This window comes from Vitis vinifera, chromosome 2, assembly GCF_030704535.1.
Source record: "Vitis vinifera cultivar Pinot Noir 40024 chromosome 2, ASM3070453v1".
Lineage (NCBI taxonomy): Eukaryota > Viridiplantae > Streptophyta > Magnoliopsida > Vitales > Vitaceae > Vitis > Vitis vinifera.
The window spans coordinates 9084060-9111608 of NC_081806.1; the positions used below are offsets into that span (position 1 = coordinate 9084060).

The 27549-nt window shown below is 36.6% G+C and overlaps 1 protein-coding gene across 1 annotated transcript in view; it reads right to left on the reverse strand.

Annotated features, from left to right (window-relative positions):
- Positions 1-577: 577 nt before the first annotated feature.
- LOC100253932 (uncharacterized protein At4g17910) overlaps positions 578-27549 on the reverse strand; it is a 50498-nt gene continuing 23526 nt past the window's right edge. The window contains exons 9-16 of the mRNA XM_010665123.3: positions 9991-10078; positions 8525-8651; positions 8327-8431; positions 5542-5671; positions 5376-5427; positions 5241-5285; positions 1014-1112; positions 578-909 (exon numbers count right to left, since the gene is read on the reverse strand). Coding sequence (XP_010663425.1) covers positions 757-909; positions 1014-1112; positions 5241-5285; positions 5376-5427; positions 5542-5671; positions 8327-8431; positions 8525-8651; positions 9991-10078 — 799 coding nt within the window. The 3' untranslated portion in view covers positions 578-756. The remainder of the gene's footprint in view (positions 910-1013; positions 1113-5240; positions 5286-5375; positions 5428-5541; positions 5672-8326; positions 8432-8524; positions 8652-9990; positions 10079-27549) is intronic.

Genomic DNA, 27549 nt, shown 5'->3' on the forward strand with positions numbered 1-27549 from the left:
TATATATACGATGCACACACATTGACGCATACAAGTGATTGCAAACACTGGAAACTGTTGCCTTATCTGGTGATGAAGACGGATGAAGGGTGGGAAGGTGGTAGACCTTGGACCATGGTCCAAGCTGTCAGAGGCTCTGAGGGGATTCCATGTGACCAGTGACCTCTAGCTTCCCCTCGAAAAGTACATTTGGGCAATCATCCACAGTCAAATCGCAGCTCCATTTTCTACCTTTTTCCCCAAATACCATTTGGGCAATAGCTTTAAGCTTTCTTTTTCATCCGCTACTGTTGTTTTCTACAGTTGCAAGCCACCCTATCTATGCCTTCTATGCACGAAAACGATCGCACATGGGCTTTGTTCACTTTCAAAGTATGACAATTTGCAATGCTTTTCAGAATTTCATTGGGCATGTGGGAGTGGGACTAAGTTACTAATCAGTATATAAAATGCATATCAATGTCAATGGTTGGTTTTGATGCTTTCCATGACCAAGAAGCTTCAGGATCAAACCGTGATCTTAATGGATTGTATCATTTGCCAGGAATATCTTATTGCACCATATACAAAATCTAGGTAATCCAAAGAACCGCTCATAGTAATATATCAATTCTGTTTAGGTGCCTTAGAGTTCTGGGCTGCCAATTTCCAAAAACACTGCTGCTGATTCCATGAATACAAAAATCAGCAATTGAGTTTGATTTGTCAGTAAAAATAATAGATTATGGTTGTATACAGTGAAGCAGGGCCCAGTCTCTACCAAAACTTCAACCTAATGCCATACAAATCCATGAGTCCAGTGACAGCAGATAAAGTGAATGAATAGATCACCAAGATAACTAGAGCTCTGGCTGATGAGGCAAACAGGGTATCCGCATACAAGTTTACCAGCCCAGTGAGGATGTTTGCCTACATCAATAAAACAACAAAACGAAAATGTTTTATTAAGTTGAGCTCAATAGGGGGGAGAAGGATCTTAATAAGTGAATGAATCTAAAAAATATGTTATTCACCAGAAGAAATGACCCCAGTAAATTTCGATCAAATGCTTTTTCAAGTACTGAAGTTTCACTTGCGGGGATGTAATCGGAGAGCATTAATATTCCCAAGACCTGCAAACATGTGAAATTTAGCTGGGAAGTCGACTAGAAGTTCAAAATCGTAAATTAAACTCCATCGTGATTATAGTAGAATAGTTGCTACACTAGAAAACACATGGAGCATACACGCTGCGACAATTTCCAATAATTTTTTTTAAAAAAAAAATGATCAACGACAAGCAACCTCTACAGTAATCAATCAACAATTTGTGAATATTTTCCAGTAATGAATGTTATAAAATATATGAGATGACAATATCTGTTTCCCAACCACCTTGCTAAGAAAATAAAAGAGAAACATCCATTACCTTCTCAATTGGAAAGAATAGGAGAGTTCTTATATCTTATAAAATATATGAGATGACAATATATGTTTCCCAACCACCTTGCTAAGAAAATAAAAGAGAAACATCCATTACCTTCTCAATTGGAAAGAATAGGAGCTCTTAAGCATTTTACTTTTCCTTTTGAAGCTGTAAGATAATGGATTTTACGAATGGTCAAGGAGAGGCAAATACCATACAATCAGGGTCAAGATGTTAAAGTCTTTCTTGCAGCTAATTTGAAGCATGTCTCAAGTAAAGCCACAGTATTCTAAACATCCAAGGCACTTTTGGCTGCACTTTTTGGCAGCCATTTTACCAATCTGATAACATAATAAATGAGTCAGAAATACCTTTGGACCTAGATGAATGGGATCTCCAAGCACTAAGTCACTACTAGTCACTGTCTTAAATTTGGAGGTCTTTAATAATGGTACAACAGAAGCACTCTAGTGCATGGGGCCAAAACCCACCAGTAACTTAAGCCAGATTAAGAGAAACTTCACTTTCGCATGTGAAAAATAACCCCTCAATATTATCACGTTTCCAAACATTTCCCACACCCAAATTCTTGGTTCATTTGTTTCAAATTTTCTTAATTTGTCCTTACCATTGGCTTCAATTCATTTTCATATGTCCCTTGTATACCCAATCCCTACATAGTCTGGGTGACAAATAATTCATATATACCGAGTGGTCATGATGCTGATGGGATAGATGCGATTGGGACCATGTTGATGCTGGTATCTCAATCCATCTCTACAAATTGCATTGATACCTTTATCCAAAATCCCAATGTTTTGTCACTAATTTCTTACCTTTTTTCTGAAATTAATAATAACATCCATTGATGTCTTCAGACTTTCAGAATCTTGATATGATGGTTGGTATCAATATTTTGTTCCTTCAACGTGAAAAAAGTGCTTCAGGAACTTCAAACAAGTAGTGGACTGTGTCAAACCAAGTAACCAAATGACAAATGTAGCTCATTTCATTAACTAAAGCTTCCTAATAACCTATAGTATTCTGGTCCTATTCAAAGTTCCATAATTTGTCTTAGATGTACATTGTGGGGCTACACACAGAAGAGATTCGTAAATACATACTGCTCTTAAGGTAAAAGGCATAATAAATGTCTGATACATAATTACGGGCAGAATCTATTGGCCATGCATGCCTGCTTGTATATATGTAGATATATGCTTTAACTGAATGTCTCATCCTCACTTCAGATTAATACATATTTAACATAGACAAGCTGAACTTACAAACAGAGGTTCAAAACCTAAAAAACACTTAACACCAGCATAAAAGCAAACAAATTTAATCCTCCGAAAAATTTAATGATAAAAATCCCTCAAAACCATTTACCAGTGAATTGCAATGTACCACATTATGTGTGCAACAACCTCCTTAAGAGCCCAAAAAGTGAACTCAGACCATCCTACAAAGGTTAGTACACTTCTTATGCAATACGTCACCCTGGAGTAACTGCAGAAGGAAGCACCTAACTTCTCTTCTTGCTTGGAACTACTGTCTTACCAGAAGTGTTTATTCTGGAATCTCAATGACAATGAAGCTCTCTTTTGGAACAGCATGAGAATCAGCATCCCAGTTCTTTTAATAACTTTTACATCCCTCAACTAAATCACCTTATTTTCTGTCCATTAAAAAGCATCCTGAAGTTTTGAACATGCTTTTGAGACTCTTGAATGGTTTTAAACTGAACACCTAACGTAGTAGGTTTTCTTCCCTGACAACTGGTCTGGACCAAGGCTCATTATAAAGCCTTCTGCTGACACGGACTAGCTTCCTAGTAATTTGGCATCCAACCATAGAAGTTTGATATGAGGTTGAGAGCCAATCATAGAATAATCTCAAACTTCAATTCACCAGACCAACGTCACATATTTGAGACAAACCATACTAGTCTTGATTCTTACTAGTGTGCGTTTGTGTGTGTGTGTGTGTTACACAAAGTCTTTGATTTTCAATTATTAGGTTTTGATCCTTTAAATTTGACTTGATATTTCCTTACCGAGTCTCAAATCCACTACAAAAGAAGGAAATAAGTAGTTTCCAGTTTGCATAAATCAAGTGGGAACAAAAGTGCCCAACCCATGTCAGAGCACTAGACCACTATTCAAATTTGTCAAAAATAATCTTCAACAAATTTAAAACGTCAAAAATACTTTCTAAAAATATTTAAACATATTGTGAAAAAAAAAAGGCCAGAGTCTTATTCAAGCTCATGGAACCAGAGAGCAACCGAAACCCATCTTAACCAAATCAGTTAGCAGGTTCTGCTTGGATTGTTCTTTTTGTAAAAAATAAATAAAAATAAAAATCTTTCTTTTTTTTTTTTCAATTAAAAAAAATGGCTTGGGTACGAATTCAGATTTTAATTCTTGAACACATAGGCAATTTTTTTAGGGGCCTAAATTCAACTTCCCTTAAAATATTTGGATGACTTTGCTTAGAACTCTAACAATTTTATTCAAATTAATGGGACACATTGACCCAAACATCAAGGATTCCATATGATCCAACACTCAACTTGGGTACCTATCTGGACCAGGTCTAGCCTACAAATTGCATGGATTATATAGCACATCATACATGAATCCTAATCGGGATCTGAATCTGGACTGCTGTATCACAATCTAATGCACATCTAGTATAATCATGGATCCTTATACTGTTAAAGTCTCTTTATAGGCTTTTCTTGCAGTAGAAAAGAATAAATATATTTAAATTCACTACCTTGCTGTTAATTTCTGAATCATGAGTTTTGATGTTACCTTCTTTGAGGGTGCATCCTTTTTCTCCTCACAAGCAATCTAGACTTTTGAGGAGAGGACAAAACACATGGAAGTGAATTCTCATTTTATAAGATGGAAATTGTAATAATCACATCCTACCTCTAGTCTAGAAACCAAAGCAGCCCTCATCAAATTTTATTTTGAAGGTCACTAATCATTACAAGTTAACCATAATGTTTTAGATAAATCAACCAAAAAAATATACTGATAGCTCACATATGAATTATTAGTAATTATATACATATACAGAGTATACTTTCCACTGATATATCCCTGAAGTATCCATGTCCTACTTCTTTAGGATTTTCCAAGTGGGTGTCCCTGTATTAAGTCATGTCTCTGTCTTGTGTCCAGGTCTATGTTATGTAGTTTTTCTTTTGGTTGGTTTCATAAGTAGAATAGCAAACTTGAATGACATCATCATCTCTTGTACAAGTCAAGCTCACATCAAATATATCCTGACAAGCACCCAACTTCTGCCTAGTGGTGAATAACCATGTCAATATAACAGAAATTAATCCTTCACGATACCATTGGACATAAATTGTTCCTACAAATTGCAATTTTATTAACATCTTCATCAAAGTTCCATTTTAGACTTCTCTTAATTAAAGTTTACTTTTTGAACCCTCAATTGTTAGGTATTTAGGGTTTAGGGTTTAGGGTTTAGGGTTTAGGGTTTAAGGTCTAACTCCTATGATTCTATGTTGCATTTACTACCCTCCAGAGTTTTCTTAATTTATGATATGCTGTTAGAAACCAAGTTACACCATCTGCCTTCTCTTCTGTACTGAGATGGATAAGCCAACCATTCTACAGCCAGCCCCACTCCGCCCTCCAACTCACTCCACACCAAAAAGATAAACAACTAACCCATCCCTAGCATTGCTGCTCAAATTCAAAATAGCAATTACTCACTTCCATCATTATTGGCATGAAAAGAATATATGGATGATTAAATGCATGCAACTTTGTTTCTGAAAAATGAGACTAACCTGTAGGTTTTGTGCCAACACCAAAGTAACATAAGCCAAGTTGCACTGCAGAAAAAGTAGTTGATTATCTTTTTCAGATTACAGTTACTAGAACACTTCCGAGAATTAGATAATGCGCAGGCCAAGATGTCATACCATTCTACGGGAAACTCTTTCAACATGCCTGTCAAGAAACACAGTCAATAACCTGCAACAGGCATTAAAAGAGAGTTAAAAAATCACTTCCATAACAACCAAATCAATCAAAACAGATGGGAGGAAATATTGAGATGACAAATTGCATTGCAGTAAGAAAGGGTACCAGAATAGAAGAGAAAGAATCCAGACTCTAGTCCTTGCCCATTTGTTGCTTCTCCACATAGTAGTGGAATGATTTCCAAAGAAAAGATAGTTTCCCAATTGGACTCCAGTCAGATATATACCCCAATATCCTGGGAAGAAAAACAATCCATTAACAAAAATTTTGTACCCAGAGCAGTAAAAAGTAAGAACTGATGACACAAGCTTATCTATTTGAATGACAAGAGTAACATGTATTATATATATTTATTTTTCATATTAGAAAGCCAAAATCAGACATAGTAGTTGATACGATACAAGGACCCTCCAACCTTATGCAGCTTTGAATAATCAAGGCAACCACCCATACAGCAAACTTTTGAATTGTCTTAAATTAAGTATCCATACATTTAGCCACTTCATGTTTTCAATGTATCTAATTACATACTCTCAACAGTCCATCAGGGCCATCAGTACTGCAACTGATACTGATGCTTTAATAGATACATATTTAATTTTAAAAACTAAAATCCATTCTCAAGACTCCTAAATTCTAATCCAAAGAATCTTAAGACCCCCCGATTTCTTGAAGGATGCCATGAGTACAAGGGAAAAAAATGTAACTATGGTATACTTTAGAAGTACAAAAATATAAGAACAAAATGTTCCCCAAGATTAAGTAAGATATTTTGTCTAGGTCATGATTAAATTGGATGAAGTGCACTGAATAATAGAATCAAATCATATTGCAAATTAACCCCCTTGTGAGGGATGTGATCCAGCTACACCTTCAAGTTTAGCACATGGCTAGCACATGAATTAAAAATAAATATGCCAAATTAAAAATCTATCTACTTAGACTAGACATAACGAAGCAAAGAACAGAAAAGAAACAAGCAAAGAACACAAAATGGGCCACAAAGGCATTCTTTCCCACCTTTCTGTAGCTAGCCTTATGCAGCCCATCTTGGCTATAAAATCAACTATAATCAGTGTTGAAAATGTCGAGATATGTTGGTGATTCTGCACAGAAAAATCGCATATCGAAGGCTGCCAAAACAACAAAGCATGGAGATATCTCGGAAGACTGATCTTTCCAAATAATTGGCAAGTTTTCACTGATAAATCAGCATTATACCAACATCTGAGGAAATTTTGGAAAGAAACCCATTAGTTCTGCCATTATTTCACAACATATTGGCAATTTTTTGCTGATAATTTTGCTCTACCAGCAGATAAAACAGGTGCTGCTCCCCCATTTTCCATTTCAAAATTCAAATACTTCACCTTTTGCTTGAAATAGGAGCATTCGTTCATTAAATACCTCAATCATTCTTCCTCCATTTTCCATTTCAAAATTCAAAGATAATTATATTGTTAAACTACCAATTTTCCAACATGTAGTGATAAGGTTCAAACACTTGACCTCCCACCAAATGAGGCTCAATTATCATATTAGCAACCAATTGTCCTTAAAGTTTAAGCTTAAAAGATTTGAACTCACAATGTATATCATGCACTCTAACACTCCCTCACGTGTAATCTCTATTTTTTGGGCTTACACATAGGCTTAATAAATTGGGTGAATATATATATATATATATATGTGTGTGTGTGTGTGTGTGTGTGTGTGTTGTATTATGTCTTATCTATAATAATTAAATATAAGACTATAAGTTATAAAAAAAAAAGCATCAACATTTTTAAATCAAAATAATACTTAACATATATCATCATTTTTTTATTCCTTAAATACATCCAAACTAAATACATTATTTTAGTATTAATGTACTTTCAAATTCCACATGTTACTACTGAATGTCACACATTATATCATATATTGATTTTTTCAATAAAACAACTTTAATATGTGTATTATTGCTTCTTTTATCATTTTTTTTTATGAGTGTTCACTAATATTTCTTAGTTTTGATCAATTTTTGTCTTACCGATATTCTTTGTTTAAATTTTTATCATTTTTTTTTTATATTTTCATAAAATCAGTATATCCATTAAATCCTACATTTTTATCCTTGACTATAATTAGTCTTGTACCAGGAGGTTATTGAGGATGGAGCAAGGAAGAAAAGGTTCAATGGTATAGGACTAAATAAAAACTCTTAAGAATGTCTTAATGCCTAATGCTCACCCATCAATATTTTAATTTTAGGTAGCTGGTATCCAACACCTACAAGCTTTTTTGCTCTTGCCACCAATGATGATTGAAGTTTTTATACCTTTGAATAATATTAGAATTATGAGAAAACTCTCAAATCAAATCTTGAAATAACTTGAATAGGTTCTATAAATTGTAGTCTACTATTTTTCCACACAGAGACACATACACATTAGTGTTTTATGTCCATCCTCTTGGTTCACACATTTGTTGTCCCAATTATCATTGGTTTTATACCCTTGTTGGCAACCAATTTTAGCTTGTAGTCTCACTCATTCCAAATTGCCCTTTCTTTAAAAAAATATTCTTTTCTCATGGAAGTTACAATGCCTATCTTGTTCTCTTCCAACCCTCTCTTTTCATTATATCTTTCATCTATTTTATTCATATAGCTTCCATTTGAATTCCTATTTTTCTCTTCTATCCCCTCTTCTCTTATCATCGAATTCTTTTCTTTTTAAATTTTCACAAAAGAAGAAAAAAGAGAATTTCTTTTCCTCATCATGTACAACAATTCCACCAAAGAGAATTCGACAAAAGAAAACAAAGTAATCGATGGTTCCTATCAGAGAAATTAAAAATAAAATTAAAAAATAAAGAGTTTAAATCAACAAGCCATCAAATATATTACCAAATATGCTAAAAAATCCCTCCTTATTTTGGCTAATGAAGTCCAATCCCCTTTTGTCTGAAAGTAGATACATGTTTAATCCATTCATCAAGCAACTCTGGTGTCCTGAATGAAGCAAAATTTTCTTAAGGAAAATCATACAATCTTTCCAAAGGCATAATATGCAGGTAAAAATTAAAGAATCAATTGAAAGCATACCTATTAGAATTAAGGATCCTAGAATTCCACAATATTGTGGGGGAAGATTAACTATGGGTGTTAGAATTGACACAGCAGCAAGTGTGAAAAAGAAATTCCATTGCACTCCATATTCCCCCACATGAACCTACAAGTAAAATAGAAAAGACTAGCGTAATGTATAAGCAGCCCAGTAAGGTATAAGTTAAACCATTAAGCCCTAACAAAGACATGAATACAACATGAAACTTCAAATTTACAACATAATGGCTGAGGAGAATAATTATGAAGTAATCTCATTACTCATGCCCTACCAGAAGGTTACTTTTCAAAAAGTGATAGAACTCACAAAAGCACAATATGCTGCTTTTGCACCAACAATGACGAGAATTGACTAAATCTGTACAACATATAAACACATTTATAGGGGAATGCTACATTTTCTGCTTTGCTTTGATTAAAATGATTAGAATTGAAGTATGGAAATCTCACTAAGTTTTTATATCACATTCGAATGAAATGGTCAAATTTGTACAGTATATAGCAGTTTGTTTATCATACTGGTATGTTTGCACCTAATACCCCCAATCTCCTCTAAAGGAATTCCTTACACTCAGCAGGTTCTTTATCTTAGTACTATTGGCCCATATCATACCGAAAAAATAAAATAAAAAACAAAACCCAATCTACACTAAAAAACTGTCTGATTTACTATCTAATCAAGTGGTCACTGTTGGGTTCCTCATGCCCAAACCAAAGAAAAACCCTTCAAATTTCTCATTTTTCAAAAAGCCACAACCAACCAATTACCAATTTCACACCCAATCCCCCATATCGTAGGAAGGTCACTTGAAAGACACTAACACTAGAAAGATAACTATCACAAAAATCAGTCTTAAAGATCTGATATGGTCCCAAAGAGTCTAGTTATGGTCAATAGATAGGAAAGGAAAAAAGGATCGTATCCTCTACAAAAATTCCAAATTTCATCCTCACATTCATTACTCGTTTTTACAAGCAAAGAAAGAATTAATTGAAAAGCGACTAGGAAAACATGGGGGCACACCCCAAGTACAATGGGGGTTTACAAAGGGCCCCAATAGGCTGAGAGAAGAGAAAAAGAAAAGAAAAAAAAAACCCAACAACTACTCCAACTGACAGCCATCCACTATTTAGTATTTACAACCAACAATCTACAAAATCTAGAGCAGAAAAATGACATATTCAAGAGGCAGATAAGACAAATGGAGAAGAGTGCAAATAGAGAAACAAGACAATCAGGTTGGCAGGTCCAAGCACAATACCAAACCTACTCATCTATAAATGGGTAGATTTACTCAAAGCCGACAAGTTCAGCAGAACACCCAATCGAAATAGTTTATTCTATCAGCGGAGGTTGGTGTGTTCAGATTTTGTTAGTTCAAAGTCAAAGAGCCATCAGAAAAATATATAATTAGACGGAGGAAAACTGAAGAAATATACTCTACCTGATAGTCCACACCTGCGGTAAAAACCAGACGACCAAACCCCAGAAGGATTAGTGGACTAGTAGACTTAAGTGCAGTCTTCCATTTCCTGAGGGAGCATGGACAAGCAAACAAGAAAGCCACTAACATCAATATTGATGCACAACTAAAGGAGTTAAACCTCAATCTGCTTATGTATTTCAATGACTTCAACATCAAATCAAGTGTATCCAAATGCATTAATTATGATTCTGGAATACTGTAAAAAAATAAATTAATTAATTAAGCAAAACACCCACAATTACACAATTAATTGCAACTGCCAGGTGAAAATACAAATATAACATTTTGGAGTTAAATAGCAAAGAACAATATGTACCTCAGAAACAAGCGAATGAACTATATTAATTCATTTGACAGGAAAATAATAATATAGGAACAGGTGCCTAATATAAGGGATGCAACCCAAGTACGTATAGCACCTAACAAGCAAACTACAAAAGAGAGGAAGAAAAAAGGGAAAAGTATATTTCCATACACTCATGTGAAAAAAAACTACAAAATAGGAACCCATGTTAATAAAATACAAATTTCAAGCAGTTATTTAAAAATAATTAGCATTTCATACACTTTTTAATCAAAGGTACTACCTTTGATCAGTGAGTGCATGAAACTTGAATTATTTTTAAAGAATTCCTATTTTATGATTATTTTGTATGAGTGCATGGAAACTCACTTTTGCCAAGGAAAAAAGGGAAACCACACAAGCCTTCAACACAACCCAAGAAATCAATGAAATCAGGAAAAGATAACTTCCAATTCGGCATTCCCTAGATATCTTCCTAACCACACAAACAGGAAGTATAGAATACTTTTCAGCTACATGTCATGGACTTAGTCGTTTACTAAGCTCGTGCGGCACTTAAAGAAGTCAAGATGCTTGATCTTGCTAAGTCAGCCTTACTTCCAATGCTTAGCTTGCTAGGCTAAGACGCTCACGACTCGGAAGTTGTAGAAGGCATAGTAGGCAACTCTTAAAGAATAGAAGCTCTTATTACTCAAGGAAGGCTTTACAAGTGCTTTGAGGACTCACTTGCTTGGTTAGGAAGTGATTTGGGTAGTGTCTTGGCCAAATGAGGCCCTCACCTATTTATAGGCACCAATAGAACTCTCTGGAACCTTGGAGGGTTCCTTACAAATCAAGAAGATTCTAGAATACCCTACACAATTCTATATACAACCCTATGTACAAGAGATCTCTAGAATTCTCTAGAAAGCCTTGGACTCCTCTCATGCCTTCCACCATAGTGTAGAGATGTGCGAACATCTCTAGGCATCTCTAGAACTTTCCACACTCTTCCCTCCAATGGCTTAGTGTAGATGGCTCCAGGAGTCTCCAAAAGCTTCCTAGGCTCTATATAAACCCATGAGGATGCTCATTTGAAGCATCCTATGACATACAGCCCCAAATGCTCCAAACCATAGAAGATTCCTCAATTTCTTTTCTTCCATAAATAACAAAATAAGCAAAGAAAGGCCAAAGTCTACACTTTCCTCTTACCATTTCAAATAAGCTTTCCATGTCAATTAGCCTACGTGTCATTAACTGGCAAGGGCAGCACCCAGGAAACATCAAAGGAAATCAGTCATACTGTCTCCACATCTCTAAAACCACTTTTAGAAATTCCATAGCCAACAATAATACTCATGATCAACCTCCACATTTGTGAAGCTGCTTCCAGAAATGCGATAAAAGATAGAATGGAATAGCTCCACATAATAGCATTATATGTATAGATTAATTAGTTTAAGACAAAATTAAGGAATCCTGAAATGAAGAGAGATGATGCAAGAGAGTGTAAACAGAATAGGAAATGAATATATTTTTTGTATTTTTATTCTATATTCAAAACTGTATACACAGCTTCCTCTTTATAGAGGATTTTGTCAACACTAAAATAGAAAACAACTTAACAACCTAACAATATACATTTGTCTAATAGATTACAAAAGAATAAATCTCCTAATATCTTGCTAATTATCTCTGAGCGAAAGACATATAGAGAAAAAGAGGCAAATGTCGAAGCGTAGCGGAGCGACAGCATTTGGCATTCAAGCTTGCATTTTTATAGTTGTAGGCAAACAACAGGTTGGGGGGTGCGGGGGGCAATGCCCCCTGTGGTATGGTTCAGGAGTATTTTTGGAATTTCATTATCCAAAAGGTTAATATAAATACCCTTTTATATAACCCTAATTTTAACATAGCGAAAACCCTCTTCCCTGTTCCCGTGGACGTAGGCAATTAGCCGGACCACATTAAATTCGTCTTCTTTCTCGTTTTCTCCTTTTTCGCCATTAATCATTGCACGGATAACAACAGTGCAGTAACCAAAGGTTGACACCTATCTACTACACTCCCAACCCAATTTGCATCTATAAATGCTTCAAACTATAGGTGCCCACGACCTTTAAACAGTAAACCCCTTCCAAGTGACCCTTTTAGATATCTAAAGATTCTATAAACAACATTAAAGTGTTGTTGTCCAGGTGCATGCATGAACTAGCTCACCATGCTTACTGCAAAAGCAATATCTGGACGCGTATGTGACAAGTAAATCAGCCTCCTAACTAGCCTTTGATATTGCTCTTTATCCTTCACTTCATCATCTTTGGAGGGCAGCAATTTTATGTTGGGTTCAATAGGTGTTTCGGCTAGTTTACAACCTAGTTGTCTGTTTCACCAAGTAAATCAAGGACATATTTACGTTGGTTTACAAATATACCTTCTTTGGATCTAGCAAACTCCATATCAAGGAAGTACTTTAAGGCTCCCAAATCCTTGATTTCAAATTCCATTGCAAGTCTTCTTTTCAATCTCTCCAACTCTTCTTTATCACTGCCAATCAAAACTATATCATCCACATAAACAATCAGAATAGCAATCTTACCATCTTTATTGTCTTTGTAGAACATAGTATGGTCAGCTTGGCTCTGATAGCAGCTACAATTCTTTATAGCTTTTCCAAATCTCTCAAACCAAACTCTAGGAGATTGTTTGAGACCATATAGGGATTTTTTTAATTTGCAAACTTTGATCGAAGCTTCTCCTCGAATCCAAGTGGTAGGTTCATAAATACTTCCTCCTCCAGATTTCCATTTAGGAAGGCATTTTTTATGTCTAACTGGTGTAAAAGCCAGTTGAAATTTACAGCCAAAGATAACAAAATTCTGGTTGAGTTTATCTTGGCTACAGGAGCGAAAGTTTCCTGATAATTAATACCATAGGTTTGAATAAATCCTTTTGCTAATAGTCTCACTTTGTATCATTCTATGCTCCCATCAACTTTACATTTCACAATAAAGACTCACTTACAACCTACAGTTCTTTTCTCCTTATGTAAATCCACTAACACCCAAGTACTACTTCTTTTAAGAGCATTCATCTCCTCCATCACTGCTACTTTCCAATTTGGATCATCAAGGGCTTCCTGAATGTTTCTTGGAACAATCATGTGTGAGATTTTTTAGGTAAAGGCTTTACAAGTTTTAAAAAGTTTTTTATAGGATAGATATTTGGCAATGGGATATTTAGTGCAAGTTCGTGTACCTTTTCTAAGGGCTATAGGAATATCAAGGTCTAAAGAAGAAATGACAGGAATTGAAGGTAGGTTAGGAGTAGGACTACCTGTGATATCAGGAGCTTTAGTTCCCAAAGGTCGAGATTGGTCATTACCAAGAGGAATATGTTGACTTTGACTCTTTTGATGAGTCTTTCTCCGAGTATAAACCAGACGCTCAATATTTGATTGTACTGATTCTCCCCTGTTTCAAATACAGTAATGTTTGGCACTATATGACTAGAATTTTTGTCAGACTTATCACATTGGTCCTCAAGGTTGTTAGTCTTATCACATTGTTCCTCAGGATTATAAATAAGAGATGGAGTGGTTAAAATTGTATTTGGTAATGGAGCAAGAGATAAATCCCAAAAAATTTCTTCCATTACATCATTTTCCTCCTGAAGAGAATTTTTGTCAAAAAAAGATTTATCTTCAATGAAAGAGACAAGAAAAATTTTGTCAAAAAGAGATTTATCTTCAATGAAAGAGACATCCATACTCACATATATTTTTCTGGTTTGGGGACTATAGCATTTATACCCTTTTTTATTAGAGGCATACCTAATGAAAACACATTTTTCTACCCTTAGATCAAGGTTAGACCGATTATGATTAGGTAGGTGAACAAAAACAATGCAGCCAAAAACTTTTAGTAAGTCAGAGTACATTCTAGATAAAGGAAAGACTTTTTGAAAACATTCTAGTGGTGTGCTATACTTGAGAATTCTGGTGGGCAGTCGGTTAATGAGATAGGAGGCTGTCAAAACAGCTTCCCCCCAATAGTATCTTGGAACATTCATGGAAAGCATAATTTTTTTTATAGGAAATGACAAAGAGATATATTGAAAGAAATGAGAAGTACTAGAGAAGGATGAGGAATCCTCCCACCAAAGAAAAACTAAACAATAAGAATACAAAAACAATCAAACTCTCTAGGCTAGTCCATCCTGTTGGAGCTACACACTGCTAGCCAATCTAGTTGTGACACATTAAGGGGAATGCCCTTAAAAACCATGGAGCAGAAAGTCCAAAGAGAAGTAAGGAAGTGAATGGAATTCCATAGATTCTCTGAATTCCTTGCTTTATCCTCAAATATCTTCACATTTCTATCCCGTCACACAACCCAAATTAAAGCAATGCACGTGATTTGCCACAAAACTAACCCTCTCTTGGATAATCCAAAACCTTTATAATTGATTGACATCATGTCGGAGATGTTTCTCAGGGGAACCCAATCCATCTTAGCTAACTAAAATAATCTGTGTCACAACCCCATTGTCAACGAACAATGTAGGAAAAGGCGATCTGTTGATTCTCCATGCTTCATACACAACTTACAAATGTCTGGACTAAGAGCTTTATAGGGTGTTCTTAATTGTAGCAAGTCATTAGTATTTACCTTCTTGTGTGCCTCTAACCAGACGAAGGACTTGACATTAAAAGGGACTTGAGAATTCCATACAAACTTAGTAGGGAAAACTGGAGATGAATCGAAAAGGTGGGACAAGGCTAGAAAGAAAGACTTGACTGTAAATAGCCTTGAAGAAGATAAAGATCAGGATCTTACATCTAAAACCGATGGGGATAAATGCAAACAATCAAGTGACCGCATGAGACTTTCTAAATCTTCTATCTCAAAATCGGAAAGGTTACAACGGAAATTAAAGTTCCAAGAGAAGGGACGAGTAGAACCGAGAATTGAAGATATAGGAATATTTTTATCCGTGACTAATCTAAATAATCTTGGATATTGGAATCCCAAGGTTGGTCCCCCCACCACAAGTATTCTCAAAAGCGAATTCTTTCCCCATCTCCTACCACAAACCGAGTATACTTGGAAAAATCTTGAAAGACTTGTGCAATAGTCTTCCAAGGACAACGATGTGACCATCTGACTACAGTGTTGGCATCCCAACCATTCGAATCTGTCTCATAAATGCTTAAAATGACCTGATGTCACAGAGCTGAACTCTCCCTAGAATACCTCCACAACCATTTCCCTAAAAGAGCGAGATTCCTTAGAGAAATCTTCCCAAATCCCAATCCCCCTTTTACTTTCGGTTTACACATTACAACCCAACTAACAAGATGATCTCTTTTACCTTCCCCAACCCCTGACCATAGGAAGTCCCTTTGCAATCTCTCAATTTTTGCAGCCACTGAAGCGGGAATCTTAAACAAGGAGGGAAAGTAGTTGGGAATGTGGGAAAGGCATGAATGGATAAGAGTTATCCTACCTCCAAAAGATGAGTGAGCCTTTTGTCACCTATCTAATCTCTGTGAGATTCTCTCAATCACTAGATCCTAAAAGCCACAAGCCTTTGAATTCCCTCCCAAAGGAAGACCCAAGTAAAGTATAGGCCAATCAGAAGCCTTGCAATCAAGCATCAAGGCCAACCTAGAAAGATGATTCTGATCAAGGTTGATGCCAAAAAGATTACTCTTGTCAAGATTGACCTTAAGCCCAGAAATTTGCCCAAACACTAACAATAAACTCTTGAGAGTTTGCAAATCTTCCGCACAAGTGTTAAAAAGAAAATGGTATCATCTGCAAACTGCAGATGGGACACCCTTGTTCTATTCCTACCTACCCTGAAACCCTCCAACAAACTTCTTTCTTCTACTCTCAACAACATCCTACTCAACACATCTGCGACAATAGTAAACAAAAAAGGGGATAGAGGGTCACCTTGTCTTAATCCTCTAGTTGCCTTGACCCACCCTTTAGCGTTTCCACTCACTAGAACTGCATAAGAGACCATAGACAAATAGCATCTCTCCAGGTCCTCCATCTAGGACTAAACCCCTTCATCTCCAACTCATGATCCAAAAAATCCCAACTCACATGGTCGTAAGCCTTTTCAAAGTCAATTCTGAAAACAACTCCTTCCTCCCCTGATCGTCTTTTCTCATCCACTATCTCATTGGCTATAAGAACTGTGAAAAGAGAGAAAAGGGAGAATCCCTAATTATTGTTATTGAAAAAACTGTAAATAATACACATTGGACTTGGGTATATATATACATGTTAGTGGGACCCACAATACAATGAGGAAAGAAAAGGAAAAAGAAAAGTAAATAACCTAAATAACTGTACACTATCTAACACTCCCCCTCGAGCTGGAACATATATGTTATATGCACCAAGCTTGTTACAAATGTATTTAATTCTAGGATCTTTGAGAGATTTAGTAAAAATATCTGCTAGTTGATCATTTGAATTGATAAAACTAGTCGCCACACATCCTGATGCGATCTTCTCTCTAATGAAGTGACAGCTAACTTCAACGTGTTTGGTCCTTTCATGGAAGACTGGATTGGATGCAATATGCAAAGTGGTTTGGTTGTCACAGATGAGCTTCATCTATTCATCCTTTCCAAATCTCAACTCCCGAATAAGATGTTTCAGCCATATGAGTTCACATGTTGCCAGAGTCATAGCTCGATACTCGGCTTCAGCACTAGATCTAACCACTACATCTTGTTTCTTACTCTTCCAGGATATTAGGTTACCTCCAATAAAAACACAATACCCGTAAGTGGATCGTCTATCTGTGGGTGAGCCAGCCCAATCTGCATCTGCGTAACCAACAACCTGGGTATGACCTCTGTTCTCGTACAACACACCTTGGCCTGGTGTGCTTTTGATATATCGAAGAATGCGGATTACAGCATCCCAATGGCTATCACATGGTGACTATAGGAATTGACTAACAACACTTACAGGAAAAGAAATGTCCGGACGAGTAATGGTGAGGTAGTTCAGTTTACCTACAAGCCGCCGATATCTCCCAGGATCTCCTAAAGGCTCCCCCTGTCCTGGTATAAGTTTGACATTTGGATCCATAAGAGTGTCTACCGGTTTACAGTCTAACATACCAGTTTCTTCCAAGATGTCTAAAGCATACTTCCTTTGGGAAAGAACCACACCGGAACTGGATTGAGCTATCTCAATCCCTAAGAAATACTTGAGTTTTCCCAAGTCTTTAGTATGAAAGTAGGTGAAAAGGTGTTGCTTTAGTTTCTGAATACCATTTTGATCACTGCCTGTAATGACGATGTCGTCCATATAAACTACCAGATAAATACACTGCCCCGAAGAGTTATGATGATAGAAAATGGAATGGTCTGCTGTATTGCGGAACATGCCAAACTCCTGAACAACAGAACTAAAACGACTAAACAATGCTCAAGGAAATTGTTTCAAGCCATATCGAGAACGGCGTAACCTGCACACTAAACCAGACTCCCCCTGAGCAACAAAACCAGGTGGTTGCTCTATATAAACTTCCTCAGTAAGATCCCCATGAAGGAAAACATTTTTAATATCTAACTGATAAAGAGGTCAAGAACACATAGCAGCCATGGAGAGCAATAGACGAATAGAAGCTATCTTGGCAACAGGAGAGAAAGTGTCACTATAATCAGAACCATAAACCTGAGTATAGCCTTTAGCAACTAAGCGGGCCTTAAGGCGATCAACCTAACCATCAGGGCCAACTTTAACTGTGTAGACCCAACGACAACCAACTGTAGATTTACCAGAGGGTAAAACAACAAGATCCCAAGTGTCATTGGAGTGTAAAGCAGCCATTTCATCTACCATTGCCTGTCGCCAGCCTGGATGGGAAAGAGCCTCAGGGGTGCTCTTGGAAAGAGAAACAGAAGATATAGTAGAAACAAATGCAGAATAGGGTGAAGATAATCGATGGTAACTCAAAAATTGTAAATGGGATGAGGATTACGAGTAGATCAATTACCTTTCCGAAGAGCAATGGGTAAGTCAGCAGAAGAAGGCAAAGTCGGGGCAAGAGAAGCCGAAGGGATAGGAAGTGAGTCAGCAAGTACCTCGGCCAAAGAAGGAGGAACAGCGACACGATGACGGTGATGATAAACTTGAAGTAGGCGAGAAGGCACTGCATCAAGTGGGGAGATAATGGAAAGGGGTAAGACTTCATAAATAGGAAGAGACTCAGAGGTGGAGAAGAACGATGAGTCCTCAAAGAAAGTGACATCAACGGAGAGAAAGTAGCGATGAGTCTCAGAGGAATAACAACGATAACCCTTTTGAAGTGTGGAATATCCCAAGAAGATGCATTTTGTGGCTTTGGCAGAAAGTTTGTCCTGTCTAGGAGTGAGAATATGAACAAAGCAAGTACAACCAAAAACACGAGGAGGAAGGAAATAAAATGGTTGGTCAGGGAAAAGAAGGGAATGAGGAATATGATCGTGTAATACAGATGAAGGCATACGATTAATCAAATAACATGCTGTAAGAACAACGTCCCCCCAAAAACGAAAAGGAACATGATTATGGAGAAGGAGAGTACGAGCTGTCTCAACAAGATGTCGATTCTTACGTTCAGCTACCCCATTTTGTTGAGGAGTATGAGCACAAGAAGACTGATGAATGATCCCATGTTGGGACATAAATGAAGTAAATGGTGCAGAAAAATATTCCTTGGCATTGTCACTGCGCAACACACGAATTGAAATATTAAACTGGGTTTGAATTTCAGCATAAAATTTCTGGAAAATAGAGAATAACTCAGCTCAATTTTTCATTAAAAATAACCAAGTACATCGAGAATAGTCATCAATGAAAGTGACAAAATACTGAAATCCTAAAGTAGATGCGGTCCGACAAGGACCCCAAACATCAATGTGGACAAGTTCAAAAGGAGACTTTGCCCGATTATTCAAACGCTTTGGGAATGAGATACGAGTATGTTTCCCAAGCTGACAGGACTCACACGCAAGCGACGACAAAGATGAAAAACAAGGGACCATTTTCTGGAACTTGGATAGACTAGGGTGGCCCAGGCGACTGTGGATGAGGAGGGGAGCATCAGTGGAAATGCAAACTGCAGGAGTTGAAGGCGAGGTGAGGTGATAGAGGCCTTGAGACTCACGCCTTATGCCAATCATCTTCCCCGTAATCCGGTCCTACAAGGTCACAAATTTATCAGAGAAAGTGATAGAACAGTTAAGAGTGCGAGTTATTTTGCTGATGGAAATAAGATTAAAAGGACACTCAGGGGCATAAAGGACAGAATGGAGAGGTAGGAAAGGGAGAGGATGAGCGAAACCAAAACCTTTAGCCATAGTTTGGGAACCATTAGCTAAAGTAACAGTAGGTAAGGCAGAGGTAGTAGTAATAGAAAAGAAAAGATCCTTATTACCAGATATGTGATCAGAAGCGCCAGAATCTAGAATCCAAGGTCCAAGAGAAGATGTGTGGGTAAGACAAGCAGAATACCAGTCTAGGCAACAGAAGCTAACTTAGTGGCTTGATAGCGGAGATAGTCATCATACTCACTGTCAGTGAGGGAAATACCCTGAGATGTGGAGGAACTGGGAGGCTAAGGCGATTGAGGATCAGATGACTGGGCCACGTGGGCAATGCGGGGAGGCCGCTCATGTAACTGATAACACCGATCACGAGTGTGGCCAAGCTTATTGCAATAGGTGCAATGAAGACGTTGGCCTCTACCTCGGTTACCACTGCGTCCTCCTCGAGAGTTAGTTTGAGAAACTAACACAGAAGAATCTGAAGTGTTATCAAATGGCAAAGTCTGAGTGGAGGAGATACGGAGGAGGTGAGCAAACACATCATCCAAGGATGGAACGAAGGAACTGCCAAGAATCTGATCGCGGACGGTCTCAAGATCTGGACGGAGGCCAATAAGCGTAAGAACCATGAAGAACTTGTCAATCTATGTTCATTGATCCCCAACATCAGTAGTAAGAGGCATCACGGTCAAGAATTCCTCCTTAAGAGAGGCAATCTGGCCAATATAAGTAGATAAATCCATGTCTTGTTATCTGACATTAACAATAGAAAAAACCACCTTGTAAAGACGTTGGATATCATTCGTGCATAGCCCTTTCGCCTGATTCCAAAATTTAAAGCATGTTTTGTAGGCCCGAAGATGAAGCAAAATCTTAGGATCAACTGATTGTCATAACACACTACATAACTGTGCATCTATCTTCCTCCATTGTACTCTGTCGACCTCAGGGATATCCACCACCTGTGTAACAAGGTGATCCTCATAACCTTGACCCATAAATCAAAGCTCCACAGAGGCAGACCAAGACAAATAATTTTCATTGCCAACCAATTTCTCCTAAGTAATCATAGGAGATCCAGATATGACAGAGGAAAAAGTGGAACTTTTAGTAGTCATATCTACTTATCTGGAGAACGAAATATGTTTGGATCGAAGAGAGCCCTAATACGGCTTTAGATCGCGGCTGAAAGAAGAAAAAAATCGAGGATCTGCGGTTGTGAGAGACCAAATAGTAAAGAAAAACAAATGTGGCACCACTGGAAGGGTAGAAGAACACTTCCTAAGACACGTGCAGGGCTCGGGGTGGAGAGGAAGTCACCGAAGGTCGCCGGAAAGGCTGTTTAGAGGGCTGGTGGAGACAAAAAACCCCAAAAAATGCACTTTCAAGGCTCGGATGGCACAAGCACAGATGGAGGGTGGCTAGACGGCGTCAGGCGAGACTAGAGGTGGAAGCGCGTGGCCGGAAAGTGCTCCACGCGCCCTCACGCGTCGGCGCGTGAGATTCAAGCCACCGGAGAAGAAACGCGCGTGGCCGGCGCGTGGATGAGAATCTCCCTCCGGTGCTTTGAGAAAACTTGAAGATCTCCTCCTTGCGCACCTGATGGTATGGTCAGTGTCGGAAAAGGACTTCGCCGGAAAAAGGTCGCCGAAAAAGTCGCCGGCGATAAGGGTTTTCTGACGGCGATGAGAGTTTTCTGACGGCAATACAGTTGATTGAAAAGCTTTAGGAGATGGGAAAGGTGACCGGAATGAAACACGATAACTAAAAGATTTCCCAGAATGGATTCACAGATAAACCGGAAATAATTAGGGTTTTTTTTTCTCCCTAGGCTCTGATACTATGTAAAAAGAGAAAAAAGGGAGAATCCTTAATTATTGTTATTGAAAAAATTGTAAATAATACACATTGGACTTGGGTATATATATACATGTTAGTGAGACCCACAATACAATGAGGAAAGAAACGGAAAAGGAAAAGGAAAAATAAATAACCTAAATAACTGTACACTATCTAACAAGAACTGCATCCAAAATTTGTCTCCCTTGAACAAATGCACCTTAAGTAGAATGGATAATTTCATGTAGTACCCCTCTTAATCGCCCTGATAGAACTTTGGCTATTATCTTATAGAGACAAGTGTTCAAGCTAACAGGTCTATAGTTTGAGATTTTCTTTGTCTGGCTTTTTTTGGGCAAAAGAACAATAAAGGAGGCATTGGTGCTTTGATTGATAATCCCACTTCTGTGAAACTCTACGAACACCCTCACTAAGTCCTCCTTGATCACATCCCAACAATCTTGAAACACTACAATGATAAATCCATCAGGCCCCAACGCCTTATCCCGATCCAACTGAAAATTTCATGGAAAGCATAATTGCACGAGCCACTTCAAGTAAATGTTTATTTTTTCTTTCAGCAATTCCATTTTGTTGAGGGGTATTCACACAAGTGAATTGATGGTGGATACCTTTTTCTTTCAAAAAAAACTACCCAAAAATTCATTAAAATACTCAATTCCGTTATCAGTGTGAAAAATGTCAATTTTTACTTGGAACTAAGTTTCAATCATGTTATAAAAATTTTGGAAAAGTTTTCCAACTTCTGATTTTTCCTTCATCAAATAAACCCAACATAAACGTGTATGATCATCTATAAAGGTAACAAACCATTTTTTTCTAGAAGTAGTTGTAATTTTTTAAGGTCCCCACACATCACTATGTATTAAATAAAATGGTTTTGAGGGAACATAAGGTTTTGGATAATAAGTAGTACGATGACTCTTAGATAAATAGCAACTTTCACAATAAAAAGATGAACAATCCAATCCTTTAAACAAAGTGGGAAACAAATGTTTAAGATATAGAAAACTAGGGTGTCATAGTCTTAAGTGCCAAGCATTATTTTATTTATTTATTTATTTTTTATAAGAAGTGCCAAGCATTATTTGTTCATAAACAAAAAGAAAACTAACACTACTAAGGCCCTGAGCCCGTTTATTGGAGAAAACACCATCAAAGTAGTAAAGGCCATCTATCAACTTAGCACTGCCAATCTTCTTCCCCCGAGTTCTGGTCCTGAAATTCACAGTGAGAATTATAGAAAAAAACACGACAATTAGAGTTTTTGGTAAGTTTACTCACAAACAAAATATTACATGTTAATTTTGGAACATGGAGAACAGACTTAAGATCAATGTTCTCAGATAATTTTACCAAGCCTTTTCCGGCTATAGGTGAGAAACTACCATCAACAATCCTAATTTTTTCACTGCCAGAACATGGTGAATAAGTGTTGAACAGATTTGAAAAACTAGTCATATGGTTAGAAGCTCCAGAATTAATTATCGATGGAGTAGAATTGAAACAACATGAAAAGGCGTTAAGTGCACTACCTATTTGTGCTAGAGAAACACTAGGAATACCCGATGGAGAATTGGATTTTAGAAGTTTCAGAAGGTGATCCATCTGCTCCTTGCTAAAGGGACTTGACTTTGATTCATTGACAGTAACATTGGCCTTGGGATTTGAACGATTTCTTCTCTCTCCGGCTTGCTGCTTTCCCAATTTGTTGGTTTTCCATGGATTTTCCAACAGGTTTCTCGAGTTTGGCGTGGTTTGTTAAATAATCGCACCAAACTTGTGGCCTTTCTCCAAGCCTTGGCTAAAAACTGGCTGCTTTATTGGCAAAACCTTCAGCAACACTAAAAACAGAACTTTCAACACTTCCACTATTAGATTTCTTTCCCAACATTATGTATCGACGGCTTTCTTCCCTTTGAACTTCAGCAAAGACTTCGCTGATTTTAGGAAGAGGAACTCTGCCAATAATCTGTCCTCTAACCTCATCAAACTCTACATTGAGTCCAACAAGAAACTTATAAATCCTATGAGCTTCCACAGTCTGTTTGTAATGATTAGCATCATCAGTGGACTTCCATTCGTAGTCGTTGAATAGATCCAAATCCTGCCAAAAGAAGCTTCAATGAACTGAAGTACTTGGTGACAAATTCTTCTCCCTACCGAATCTCACCAAGTTTAAGGGTCAATTCATACATTTGCGATTGATTACACAAATCAGAGTACATCTGATTCGCATTGTCCCACAATTCTTTGGCTATGGAGTAGCACATATTATTGGAGCCAATCTCCTCATTCATGGAGTTCACGAGCCATGTCATCACCATTGAATTTTTTGCACCCTAGGTTGTGGACAGAGGATCCTCCGACGTTGGTGCCACCTTATCTCCAATCAAGTACCCGATCTTCCCTCTACCTCTAAGATACATGAGAACTTATTTGAGACCATTTTAAAATATTGTCACCATTGAGGTGAATAGTGGTAATCTGAACAGGATGGGATTCGGTATTATGGGTTTGGGTTGCAAGTTTAGTTGTTGGACTGGAAGGGGAAACAAGTGGGTTTGATTCAGAAGAAACATCAGACATGGCTACTGGTTACGAAAAGAAATATGCAAAAAGAAAAAAATCGTAAGGGTTTTTTTGGGTGAATTAGGACAACTCTGATACCATGTAAACAGAATAGGAAAAGAACATATTTTTTGTATTTTTATTCTATATTCAAAACTGTATACACGACTTCCTCTTTATAGAGGATTTTCTCAACACTAAAATAGGAAACAACTTAACAACCTAACAATATACAGTTGTCTAACAAATTACAAAAGAATAAATCTCCTAATATCTTGTACATTTAAATCTCCTAATATGCTAATTATTTCACCGATCCTATCTTTTTCAACAGAGAGTAACCTCCATATTTGTGTGATGCACCATGCAGTAGTTAATACTTAATAGCTAACTAAGAATTGGGCATCAAGGAGTCAACACATCTACATGCCACCTTTTGGCATACTAGATTGGGACTATTTTGTTGAGGAAAAGAGATATTTCCTTCTAAAGAACTAACATAATCATTGCATCATGAAGCCAAAAGTCCTGAATAAATTTCCCTAGATTTATCAAATTCTACCACAAAATTTAAAATCTTCAGCATTATCAACTCCTGGTTGACTTCTCCAACCAGCTCTTTGATGTGAATAACAAAATATTAAATCCATCTCTTTCAAATCATTGACGATTTCCGCTTCATACGACATAATCTATTAAATAATTAGTAAAACATTATAATACAACACTAAGTCTTTTGCATAACATTTTTAATGTTTTTAGTCTCAGACACTTGTCTAAGGTTTTCTAACAACCAACATCCCATAGTCCTGACTACTTGAGTTTTTTCTTTTTGATAGGCAAAAGGAAGAATATATCAAAGGTGCCTGAAAAGGACTCCAGACCACTTCAGTTATGACCAAGGAGGAAAATATTAGCACCCAAGGTTATATCAAGGTTTAGAAAATGGAAATATCTAGTAAACATCCATTTCAATGTGAAAACAAAAAGGGTGACAATTAGTAGCACACTTGAAACTTCTAAAAGAAACCTATTGAAACACTAATGGAGTCAATGATGAACAAGTTAGGGAAAAAAAAATAGAAAATAGCACATAACAATATTTGGAGCATGGAGTAATCTAAATACCCAGCAAGAAGGTTGAGGATTTGCCTTTAACGGACACAAATAAAAGTGGGGAATTTAAATTTTATTAGTTGTTTGTCAGACAGTATATCAGAATGTCAAACATCTTTAATTGAACTAATTAAGGGATATATGTGCAAAGAAAAATTAAATATCCTTCAAATAAAATGATAAGACAATATGATAAGACAAAGATCCAACAAGTCAACAAAGCAGGCAAATCTGAAAAACTAAAAGAAGATAAAGAAAAGAGAAGGACGACTAGACCAAAGAAATAAATTTCGCCAACCTATCAACCTCATGAATTGAGAAAATGATGTCCTTCAACAAAGAATGGATACTCCTGAGCCAGTAAGAAGGACTCCAATGACCCCTCAAAGAAGCCAGAAGTAACTAATGCATCATCCCCTTCCACAAGAGGATTCCTAATGCCCAAGCTGGAAGCTAAAATCAAACCATCTAAGAGTGCTAAGAACACTGCTTTAATAACCATCCCAGTTCTAGAAGGTTTACAAAAATTAGGTACCAACTCATTCTTGTAATCTTTGATGACACCCCTAAAGCCTATTGAACAAGGAAAAGTATTAAAATATCATATATTGCAAGAATATTGGTGGTTGGATTTTATGGAAATATCAGGAAATTTAAAAAAATTTAGGTGGAAATTTGGACAAAAAATATTGATGGGATGGAAATTAATCAAAACTCATAAAAATGTTGGGAAAAACTCCAAGAAATGATTAAAAAAAAGTAATAATATAGAAATTGAAATTGTTTTGTTGAAAAAAACAATAACAAAATTTGTGATTTCCAGGAATAATATCTTATGTACACTGGTAAGAAATATAAATTTTCAATGCATATGCTCAATATGACATTTAAATACTACATTTAATACTAAAATATCGACATATTTAAGTTGTTTAAAAAAAAAACAACGTTTGTATGAAGAAATTTTTCATGTTGACCAAAAAGACGCATACCTAAAAACACATTTAATACAAAATAATAATTTATCTAGTTTCAATGTATGTAAGAATATAAAAAACATGATGATATATGTATGATTATTTTTTATTTAAAAATATTGAAAAAGTATTTATAAGTTTATATTTCTCCTATAATTATATACTTTATAAAAGTTGTAAATAAAGACTCATTAAAAAGATTATCATGATGATTTTTATATTTTCAATAATCATTCTAATGGAATTTTAAAATAAGATAATTAAAATTTATTTGTTTATGAAACTTTATTTCTAATATTTGTTTTTTCTATGAATATAATATTTTTTAGGTTTAGAATAGAAATAAACTACATATAATATATATATATATATCCTGTAGGAATAGAAATATCTTACAATGGTAGGGATAGGAAAGCTTTGAAGAAAGCTTTGAGCTTGAAGGCTTACATGATGAGAGAGAAAGAAGAGAGAAGGGAGAGCTTAAGACGGGAAGAAAAGTGAAAAATGAATTGTTTTTACAACTGACGATCAGGCCTCCTTAAATAGCTAAAAAAGGAATCATAAAAAGTATAAAGTGGACGACAAGTCACTGTGTAACATTTGACTCCAACTGCAAATAGTATCCATCCGTGAATAAATAGTAAAATTGACTTTTTACTGTAGCAATCTTGACTTGTTGGCAGACGAATCTTGCTTTCGACGGAGGAAGGCTGGAGTACCAGGCTGGTTAAGAATTGTAGAGTCACACGCTTGTTAGACAAAATTGCTTTCGGAGCTAACTGCTTAAAGCTTGTCAGTGGAGAATATTTTTGTCAGTGGAGAGCTTTAAGAAGAGTTGTATGCTTAAAGAGCTTATTTTGATTTCCTAATGGGAGGAAGGATACCATCACAGTCATCTTCATTATCCGGAAGGTAGTTTGATGTAGAATCATCTAATCAGCATAAGAGTCTTCTTGGGAAAAGCTTGAGCTACTTTTGTCAAGAATTTTCTGAAATTCTTGAGGGGTTTTTGCTGCTGCTAGCATGGCTTGGAGTTGTTGTTTCTTAAGAAGAAACTATGACATATCATCAGTGGCTGAAGCTTGTGTAGGATGCTTAAGAAATATTGTTTCACGGCTTGTAATGAGGCATCATTTTTCAGAGCATCCCACCATTTAGTCTTAAAGGTCCTTCCCAGGGCTGGAAAAGTTGTTGATTCGTCTGTAATAATGGTATAGTCCCACTGAACTATCCAGGCAAGGCCAAATTCACTGAAGAAGAATAATAAACGAGGAAACGCTGAAAGTTCTCTAAGGATAACAAAAGAGCTATTGAATAACTCAAATCCATCCAAGATGGGTTTTGGAAGAATCTTAATAGTCAGA